At 43.9% G+C, this 10947-nt stretch overlaps 1 protein-coding gene across 1 annotated transcript in view; it reads left to right on the top strand.

Annotated features, from left to right (window-relative positions):
- Nucleotides 1–2340: 2340 nt before the first annotated feature.
- scaf11 (SR-related CTD-associated factor 11) overlaps nt 2341–10947 on the top strand; it is a 39320-nt gene continuing 30713 nt past the window's right edge. The window contains exons 1-2 of the mRNA XM_083657115.1: nt 2341–2540; nt 9085–9134. Of these exons, the coding sequence (XP_083513241.1) occupies nt 9116–9134 (19 nt within the window). The 5' untranslated portion in view covers nt 2341–2540; nt 9085–9115. The remainder of the gene's footprint in view (nt 2541–9084; nt 9135–10947) is intronic.

The raw sequence follows: 10947 nt of genomic DNA, 5'->3' as shown, positions 1-10947 counted from the left end.
TATTATTATTATTATTATTATTATTATTATTATTATTATTATTTTCCTTCCGTAAAACTGTGTATATCTCAGAAACCCTAAGGCCCACACTAACCAAATGTTGCACCTAGGCTAGAAAACTCACCCACTACTCAGAAATAAAAGATTACACCAATCTACCAAAGTTTGGCGATATTACCAACACTTAATTTCCATTTTTTAACCATCCATACCACTAGGCCAATCCCTGAAATTTGGCCCAATGACAGATATGACAAGATATTCAAGCCCCTTCGGGGCAATAGGCTTGACATCATCATATCACTGGGCCAATCCCTAAAATGTGGTCCAATAGCCCCTTCGGAGGCAGAGATGGGCGAAAATACATCATAAAGTATTTTGATACAAATTACAAATACTTGCTCAAAAAATGTATCACAATACAAATACTAAATACTGGTCTGAAAAATTTATTTGAGATACAAATAGGCTACGTATTTTGTATTTTGAAAATACATAAAAATACATTTTATAAAAACTGATAAAGAACTGCAACAATTAGTCAATCCATCAATTCATTGCCAAATATTACATTAATTCCCTATTTTGATCATCTATTCATCATTTTGAGCCATTTCTGTAAGGAAAATGTCCTAATTCTCTGATTCCAGCTTCTCAAATGTGAAATGTTCTGGTTTCCTTAGATGGTAAATCCTCTTTTAGTCGTCTGTGACAGTATTCTCCTTTGTGTACCCTCTTCCCTCACTTCAGCTGTTAATAACCTTCTGTGAGGGCTTTTGACTTACAGGCAGCATTTCTACATGTTAACCTCAAGTTTTGTAACTTTGACCATGTTAGCCCTAGATATCTGACATCATAACAGTATCCCTGGATATGATGTGCCATGGCTGCAGTTATGGAAATCGCCGGCTCCACGGGCTCCCAAAATCATGACTGACAGGCAGACAGACACCGCCCACCCACCTTGGTGCGATCGTGCAAATGTGCGCCATCGGCTCATACTACATCAGAGTTGCTCGAGTGACATCACTGATGACATCACAACTGCCTGAGTGACATCACAGTTAGCAATCAGTGGCTCGAGTGACATCACTGATGACATCACAATTGATCAAGTGACATCACTGATGACATCACTGATGACATCACAATCATGGCCACACACACTGCCACCCACTTTGCCAATTTTAATTAAGAAGATAATTAGTTGTGTCTTTCTAATATGATACACTGGTTTGAATATGCAGTAAACCGTTTCATTTGCAGATAGGCCAGTGCATGCAATATCTAATAATCAATTTATATTAGTAATTTATCTCTGCGGGAATTTCCACCAATACAAGGCTTCATACTAGACGAAGAAGTGATGTGAAGTCTGACTCAAGACCCACCCTACTCTGCCTCTGATTTGTGGTTGAGTTTGTTCTGAGGATAAGCCAATCAGAGGTAGAGTAGAAGTGACATGTCACATTTTTTTTCTCCACAGTTTAAACCTGTGTCAATGGTAAGAATGTGTCAATTTGAGAATAAAATGACATAAAATTAAAGAAAAAAGTATTTTATGTATTTAAAATACACAAAATACAAGGTCTGAAAGTATATTGATACAAATTACATCTTATTTTTCTCAGACCAGCCAAATACAAATTACAAAATACACAAATGTATTTGAAATACGTATTTGAAATACATGTATTTAAAATACTGCCCATCTCTGTTCGGAGGCAATATTAGGCTTGAACCCCTAATAGTGCCGCTTGCGGCTATATTTATTATTATTAGTATTATTATTTTCCTCTGTAGGTGATATAAAAGAATTGAGGATGTGGATGACTGTTTTGATCGTTTGTGACCTCCTCCCACCCACAGCCATATGATTATGTACAAAATTATACAAATAGCCTACATCTCAGATGAGCCAAGTGGCTCAAAGGGCGAGGGGGGGTATGTGATCTAATGGGTCGCCTATTTATTGGGGAGTCCAGAGTAAAACAACAGAGGAAATATCCTTATGTGATATTTACTTCAGGAAAAGGAAAACTATAGAAATATTACAGTGGGAACATAGCCGAGAAACTCAGCACTATAGGCTACCACAACCCTAACCCTTTCTAACCCCTAACCACAGCTATCACAGAAGAAAGGGAAAAAGGTTTTGTTATGGTTGTTCTGCTACTAAATACTGGGCGTACTGTGCTCACAGTTTTGATAATCCGGGTAAAAAAATTAGGAAGACATAAATAATGAGAACATAATTGATATGGTTCATTTAAATAATTTATTTAAATGAACCTGTGCTGCTGTGCGCCGTGCTGCAGCGCCGGCAGGGGGCGCCAGCTGCATCACAAGTCTCGGCAGACACTCGAGACATGTGGCTGGCACTTTCTGAAAGCTACGCTCACTTTATACCCCAAAATAATTTACACCGGGTCGTGCGATTCATCCGCATTTCCGAGCAAGAGTTTGGACGCTAACAAAAACAGCCTACTACGTGCTAGCCAGCAGCAGCAGCAGCTAAGCTAGCAACGCAACGCTTCTCGGTGAGTAACGACAGCTAACCGCTAGCTAGCAAGCTAACGAGACGTAAGGAGAGATGCTGTTGTTCAAAGCAGCTAACGGTAGCTTGCTATTAGCTAAGCTAAATTCGCTTGTTGCGCCTGTTAGCTAGCTAGCTTGTGACCTTCAATCAATTCAACCAGCGTGGCTAATATAAGACCCTATTTAGCCATGTTTGCTATTTAGCTAACAACAGCTAGCTAGCTAACAAATGGCTATGTTTTTAGCTAGCATTAGCTGTCTGGCTAACCAACAACAACCATGTTGTCTGCGTCGTGTTGGCACTGGCAGTTCAGCTTTCCTGGTTGTTTGTAGTCAAGTTGCCGCTAATGTTGTCTTCTGAAGCAGGCCGTGCTAGTACACCGCAGCAAGCTTTCGAAAGTAGAGTACCTGACTGCCAGATCAACTGCCTGCGACGGCAACCACATTTTAAAAGTGTAACGGTTAACGTCAACCAACTTTAGCTAGGCTAACGTGTGGTGGATGTTTTCAGCTGATGTTTTCAGACTTGGAGTTAGCCAGTTAGATTAATGCAAAGTTGCTTTCAGTTGTATGTAGGTTACAACGCTGCAGATTAATGGACAAGGCCAGGCTAGGACAAGGCCAGTGTTGACTAGATTTATTTTTAGGCAGTTGAATGGAGATTAGACTTGTGGATTTCTGTGCTAGACCGAGGCTGACATGTCCCCAGCCAGGCCGGAGTCTGCTCCTCAAGTTTCACTTACAGTTAAAGATCGCCGTGATTAAAATGGCCAAAGGGAGCTGTCTGGCAGTGTTTTAAATGACAGGCCGACCTTCCTGCTCCCTCCCTGTCTGTCAGATGGCTGTTCACCATGACTCTGATGTATGGAACCCAGCACTGCTCAAAGTTCACCGTTAAGTCATCAATTGTTTGTTTGTTTTTCGCCATAGGGTGTATTTCAGATTACAGTTGTCAAATGATGCCAATTAGAATATCATATGGACATATTTTGTACCTACAGTTGAAGTATTTAACACATCAGATAACTATTGTCGTTAAGTAAGATTAATATTCATTTTATAGCTAATCTAAATAATCTGTTTTGCTTCATAGTAGCCTTCATTAAAACGTACGTGTCAGACACACATGGAAAGGCCCGAGTTGGAGAAAGAAAAAAACAAATTGGCAAGGGTCACACTTCACTATCCTGGTAAACCAGCCGGTCAGGTCACATGAACTCACATTTAATTTTGTTCTACCAGACCGTCTGGCCTCAACTATGGGAGGGCTTTCTGCAGAAACTGCAAATCGGACGAGCCAATCAGCGACCCGCCTCGTAGTTGACATCGTAACCGGCCAATCAGGAACGTCGCTAGCAAAACAGTAATGGCCGCCTCCTTGCCTGTCCGCCTCAAGGAGTAATGTCATAGATATTCTATAACTATAGATGATTCACCGCAGGCTCCGCCAATTCTAACAAATGGTAGCAGTAAAGGTGCTCTTATACTCGAGCAAAGCTCCGTGGGGGTGGGGCCCCACGAGTCTCCGTGAGTCTCCGTGCAGACCTCGCGCTGGGGGTGATGCCATTATACTCAGAAAGTGATCAGCATGTATTGTACAATGGTCAGAACAGCCCGTGAAAAGTCGCAATGAAACGCTGTGCAGTACTGAGTGTGCTTTCACTCTCAAACGACCGCACATCAGCACATGAAGGACTCACCAAACTTGTTTTTACTGAAAGCTGTTTTTACTTCTCAGCCCTGATAGCCTACTACTCTGTGCTGCTTTTAATCCTTCTCAATAATGCTCTCAACACAACACATTTACTTGGTGAAATGACTAAAAACGAACAGTTGCAAATCTAAGTTTATAGCCTACCACATGGGTCAAGAAATGTGGCGAAAACACAGCTCAGTGTTCAGGGCTCAGTGGCTCGAAAGCGGACATGTTTGGAGAGAAGCTCGCGCTGTTAGAAAAAAAATCAGGCACAACGCGAGCGCCCGACAGAGCTAGCGAATAACCACGGCCAACAAATTTACGTCATTTGATGCGCCCGCCCCTCGCTCCACCCACGCGCCCTTCACGGCAGGGTGAGCATAATTCCCCCTTCAGTCTCCCAAATGGTCACGTGGTCACCTCTCCCCTGAAGTGTTGTGAGAGGACTGTGCCTGGTGACGCGGGGTTAGTGCTGACCTAGCAAGCTAACTTGAAATAGAGATCGTGAGTTCCCAAACTCCACACAAACCACACATATAAACACAAAGCTGCCCCTTTTAGCTCAATACAGTTGAAACTAAGATATTCCATTAAAAAATATTTTTTTTAGCCACAGATTTAGCTACTACATCAACGAACTTCATGTGTAGCTTTAGCTAATAGCTCCGTGTTAAGATGAGTTCCTGTTGCCAAATCTCGCGAGTGTGTGTTGCTGAGATAGACAGGTCTTGAACAAGTGTAATTTTTAGAGATGCTGCGATCGAGATTTTTCAATTCCGATCCGATTTCGATATTTTAGCTCAAAACCGATCCGATTCCGATCAAATTTCGATACCCGATTCGATACCGATTTCGATCCGATACAGCACATATTTAAGTCTCTCTATTCTGTCTGATAGCTAGCAGGCAACAAACATTTTTAGGGTTAGGTATGTATGTGTGTGCTTTGGTAATATAGTATGTAAACGATTTAGTTCATCTAATTCATTTGATGTAAAACTAAAACATAACAATCAAATTAGGGCTGGGCGATATGGCCTCTAAAGAATATCGCGTTGTTTTTCGGCTATATCGCGATACACAATATATATCTCGATATTTTTGAAATCTCTCATAAATGCTCAATTTAACCCTTCAGGGTTCATACACATTTTGACCAATGGATTTCCATGACTTTATCATAAGTTCTTAACCTGTATTTTATGCACACCTGGGGTAAAAAAGAAGAAGAAAGAAATGGCAAATGTTGTGAGCAAAGATGGATGATTTAATATTCCATAGCTCTGACCTAAGCAAATCTGACATCACTATTGTGATATAATTCTCAATAGTCAATACAAAAAATAATGGCTTTTATAGAACCGAAAGCCTAGCTGCTTAGTCTGCAGATAAAACATAAAAAATTACATTTAGACTCTTATTGGCATGACGGCAACATACTGTATGTGCGCATTCGTTTTCCTGATAGATCATGACAGCCCTTGCATGTAACGTTAACGTTAGTTGCTTTTGGAGACCGGAGACACAAACCCTGGACGTTTCATTTTGAGTAATGCATGAGGTTCTCTATGGTTTACGCCAGCTCTGGGAGTATGAAGTGCTTTAAATGCGGGGATTTTGGTCACAATAAGCTTGTGGAGCGCTGCTTGCTATAGGTAGCCACAACCAGCTAGCTAACGTTAGCCCCCATCACAACAGCTAACGTTAACGCCAAACAAATCCGCTGCCTCCTCCCCACGTTGGTTTAGCATAACGCCAGCTCAGACTTTCCCCTAATCTCAGAAACCTTGCGGGACATGTATTGCAAATCGCAATAGTGGTTGTTTTATTATAATTTGAAACTGTCAACAGCCACAGTGGAGGCGGCCATGTTTCGCTAGCTGCGCCTCCTTGGGTTGGTGCGGACCATAGGTGCGGACGCGTGATTTCGAATCGCACATAGGTTAAGGACGGGTGTGTCTGACGTTTTGGCCCTGGCCATCCTAGGCTCAACGCGGCCTCTGTGTGCTGCTGCTGCTGCTGCTGCATGCTGGATAGAAATCCTGGAGCGGAGTCATGGAATGGAGTGCTTATATCGGAGCCTTGGATCGCTCATTTTCGCTGGAATCCGATCCGATCCGATCCATGTTTTTTGGCTGATATCGCGCCGATATCCGATCACATGATCGGATCGCAGCATCTCTAGTAATTTTCTCCTGATCCGTCTGTTTGAAAAATGCTATTTTTGTGTCAGAATATTCCGAAGATATGTGGCTTCGGAGAACGGGCCGAATATTTACTTTAATGAATATGGGGCCGAAGGGATCTGTCATAATCTGAGATCACGACACGTTGACTTTTCCTATTGACTCCAATAGACTCAGACCTGCCGAAAATCTCTTTGTGACCGTGTCTGTGGAAAGCCATGGGCAAAAACCTGCATGCCAAAATGACAGGAAGTGAGTTGAACTTGGTTCGTCTTGCTTGAAATCCCATCGTCTTTGGTAATGTCAACGTTCGACTAGTTTAAATGGCCATAAAGGGCAGTTATTGCAGAAATAGACAATTAAACAAGTACAGGAGTATGCAACAGCAGCGTTTCTGGGCGGAAAATATGTTTTTGCCGTTCACCCGAGTGGATTTGGGTTTCACTGGATCCAACGCCGATTGGCTGAAGAAGTTGTCTGTCAAGGCAAGTACACCCGCCCAACTTCCGCCCACTGCGATACACTGGGTGAAGGCTTCAGGCCAGAGGGGAACAAAGAACGAAATTAAATTTGAGTTCACGTGACCGGCTGGTTTACCAGGCTAACACTTCACTGCCTCGTCGCTTCTCATATTCTCATACTGTATGAAACAAGATTCTAGAATTGATTCTGCTGCTGTTGTCAGCAGTTGCATCATCAATAAATACAAGGGAACCAGTTCCATTGACAGCCATACATGCCCACGTGTGTAACTGACAGTCATTCATTTTGGGGATTGTGCAGAAACAGTTGTGATGTGAACACAAACCCCGTCTTGTGTTTGGTCAGTCGGTGACTGACAACACCATTTGGTCGCAGTTGTTTTACACAGTTGGACTCATCATTTACTCATAACTTGTTGCTCTTGCAGAGCTCAGACTGACGGTTCCAGTCCTATAAGCAAGAGGGGATCAGTGTAGTGTTTGTAATATTTTTTTTTTTAAATGCACAGCTCTATTTCTGAAGTCGTGCTGTGGTTCATTCCGCTTGCGCCTCATCACACGTCAATGATCTTCTTCGTGTCGGGTGAATCAGAGTTGGACTCAAATGCTTGCAGGCTGGCAGTTGAGGATTCCAGTTTGGCAGCTCGGCCATGTCAGTTTATTACATTATATAGAAAAGTAGTTTGTGCAACTCCCTTACTTAACCCTATTTCAGTTCAGTTTCTATTTCACTACATCTCAGTTTTACATGTACTGTGTCAGTCTTCAGTACAGCACATGCACCTCAGGCAAAAGAGGAAGTAACTTTGGTTAGAGAGGGAACCCTCTATGTTCGTCCTCATTATGGATTTAGAAAACAGTTTTCCCCTGTAACTTTGGATTATTATTCAGGGTTAGCACAAGGTCCTTGAAGTGCTTAAAGTACATGAATTTAGAGAGAAAAAAATTCAAGTCATGGTCAGGAATACCTTGAAAATAGCTCCTTATTTTAACAAGGTGCTTAAAAAGTCATTGAATTTCAAATGAACCACATTCTATGGGCAGATACTGATTCTAGGGATGCCACGGTGTGGACATTTTCCCACCGGGTAATAAACACGTGACAACACCGGTGTTACCAGTGACACCGCTAAAAAATAAATCAGAGCTCTGACATCGGCAGTCCTCACGGTCCGGATTTTTAATTTAACTGCTCTCAGTCGGACACACCTGTCAAGATAGTCACCAATACAAGCATGGTAGGGATGTCAGGTTAACCGCTGAGAATAGTTTGGAGCAGTTATGTTTGTCGGTCTATAAATTAGGCTACTCTGCAAACAGTCCTCCCCCAGTGTCCCCCAGTCAGACAGCCCCTCCCATCCCTGCTGCTGCTGCTGCTGAACCCTAACCCTAACACACTGTCAGCCTCACAGAACGTTAGGCACTGGGGACAGCCTCCTCCTGGAGAGAAGAAACTAACGTCATTAGCGACAAATCTGGGGATTTCTTTCTGGCCACGAGATTAACATGACCAGCAAGCAGCAGTAAGCCAGGCAATGACGATAGCTCAGTAGCATCAGCATGTGCTTTTATCACAGCTAAGTCATCAATGCCAACTATTTACCTACCAATGCTATTTACCATCAATGTTAGCCGAGGCTTAGCTAACCTGTTGGCATCAGTGGTAGTGGAGATTTAGCTCTGTTAAAACCACATTTCCAGAGATGGCAGTGGCAAGAGAATACACAGGCTTAGATAAGGGTCTTATCTACATGTGTATGAGGGGGGATTGTGTTCACAACATGTACAACTAACGTTACTTGCTGGTCTGTCTAACCAAAGATATGATGCACTCAGACAGCCAGGATCGGAGGGAGCGCTTGTAATATACACCAGCGCAGCTGAGCGCATGCTGAAACTGTCAAGAGCGGGCGGAGTTGAAGGTGTTACCGGTGGGCATGTTATGTAATCGGTGTATGCCTCACCACCGTGTAACACCGGTAACACCTACTACCGCGGCAAGCCTAACTGATTCCAGCGATCGGTGATCGCCCCCCAAAAGTCCTGATGGGAGCACCCGTAGTGATCATGGTATCTGATTTGAATCTCCCTGTGGTTGATAAAACTTTTGTATCAACAACACCTTTATAGCAGCAGTGAAGTTGTCTTCTCACATTTTCTTCTTCACCTTTTTGTTTTTCAGTGGTGGTCAGTGGTGGCAGCCGGGGGCAGACATGACCGGAGCTGGAAGTGGTGAGTGTCCACAACACATGGTTCACAAAGCAGAACCATGTTTAAGGTTTCGTGTTGTTGACCAGCGACTGGAGTTGTCGTCGAGGTAGTTTGGCCCCTGAATGCATCACCTGTCACTAGAGCCGTTTTCCCACATGCGTACCGGAAAATTACCTGTAAGTCAATATCGGACATTTCCCTTCACACCTCTCCTCTGGCATGTGGGAATCTATCAACGAAATTGCCTGTATGTGGGGGGGGGGGGGGGGCACTGCAGAGCGGGTGGGGAGTGACGTGTCGGCAAAACTCCGAATGGTGAAATAAGTTTGCTTGTTTATCCGTTCACCTGCGTCGCGTTGAAGCACTTTTTACAGACTGGCTTCATTTGATGTGTCCGGGCTTGCCTTGGCTGTCGGCAACGTTGCTTAGTCCCTGTCGGGCTGTGACTGAAGGAGGAGGACGGACTGTGGCCAGAGAGCGAGCAGAGAGGAGAGGGGGAAATCACCACACACACACATGAAGCTGACATAGGCTACTGCTCTTATTATCACAAGATCATTTCGCCAGTTTGCTTTAATGTGCGCTAATGATTAGATTATGCCCGCTGGAACATTAAGCAACGTGTGTACACCTCGCCCATGAGAGTGTCGCGCAGAATATGAAGATAGACTAAACCGGGGACAGATCATGACAGTGTTATGTACCTCTGCGCTGCTGCGTGAGACTAGAGCCGTCTGGAAGCGAGAGAGACCAGGAGGGAATTTATTTTGGGAAGATGCTCTGAACAATTTTGACGACGTGGAATGGAAGCGTCATTTTCGCATGTCCCGGTATTACGTGCTGAGTCTGGTCCGACCCGCACGCAAGATCACCCGGTGGCGAAAACCACTGGAAGCGCGTTTGCGACTGCCAATAGTCCTTTGGTGGTACGCAACACCAGGGGAATATCGAACAATCAGCTGTGTATTTGGTGTTGGACTGTCTACTGTGTGCAACCTGGTCCACGAAGTCACAGCCCACTGATAGCGGAAAATGACTGGACCCCTTTCTCACCTGTCTGTCTATCGCGGCATACCGCTCTTCTGACTAGCTCAAAACTGGTGAAATGGCCGCGACGACGGGGTCGCGCTTATACCGGCACGGCGCCTTTCCCACATGCAGCCATTTGACCACGTTCCGGTCATTTTGCGGTACAAAGCGCATGTGGGAAAAGGGCTTAGGTGCGACTGGAGTGGTTGTCCAGGTAGCTTGGTCCCTGAATGCATCACCTGTCACTTAGGTGCGACTGGAGTGGTTGTCCAGGTAGCTTGCTCCCTGAATGCATCGCCTGCCATTTTGCAGCGACTGGACTGGACTGGCCAGAGCAATGAACTGATACCGTAAGGTAGTTGGATGATGATGATGACGATGAAGATGAAGGCTATCAGTTGTTTTCGTTCATTTCAGTCCATTGTACAATACTAGGCATGTTCAAAACTGCCGGTATCTACCCTCTTGTGTGTACAAAGTACTATCTCACTGGTTTAAACTGCCTGTACCTACCCTCTTGTGTGTACAAAGTACTATCTCACTGGTTTACACTGCCTGTACCTACCCTCTTGTGTGTACTAAGTACTATCTCACTGGTTTAAATAAGAAATTTGATACTTTCCATTTTTGCTGAGCAGGCATTTCTGTTAAAAAAATAATAATCGCCAGGCTCAGTTATGCCAAAATGAAAATAACCGCCTGACTTTAATTGCCGCCTGTCTTCCTTTTACCGCCCGGGTCCAAATTGATTTAGCATATTAAGCGCCCGGGCTCTTATTGACAGAATTACGGTATATATATATAT

The sequence above is a fragment of the Poromitra crassiceps genome, assembly GCF_964638095.1.
Source record: "Poromitra crassiceps genome assembly, chromosome: 2".
Lineage (NCBI taxonomy): Eukaryota > Metazoa > Chordata > Actinopteri > Beryciformes > Melamphaidae > Poromitra > Poromitra crassiceps.
The sequence above is the reverse complement of the archived record's forward strand: the minus strand, read 5'-3'. Positions and strand labels throughout refer to the sequence as shown.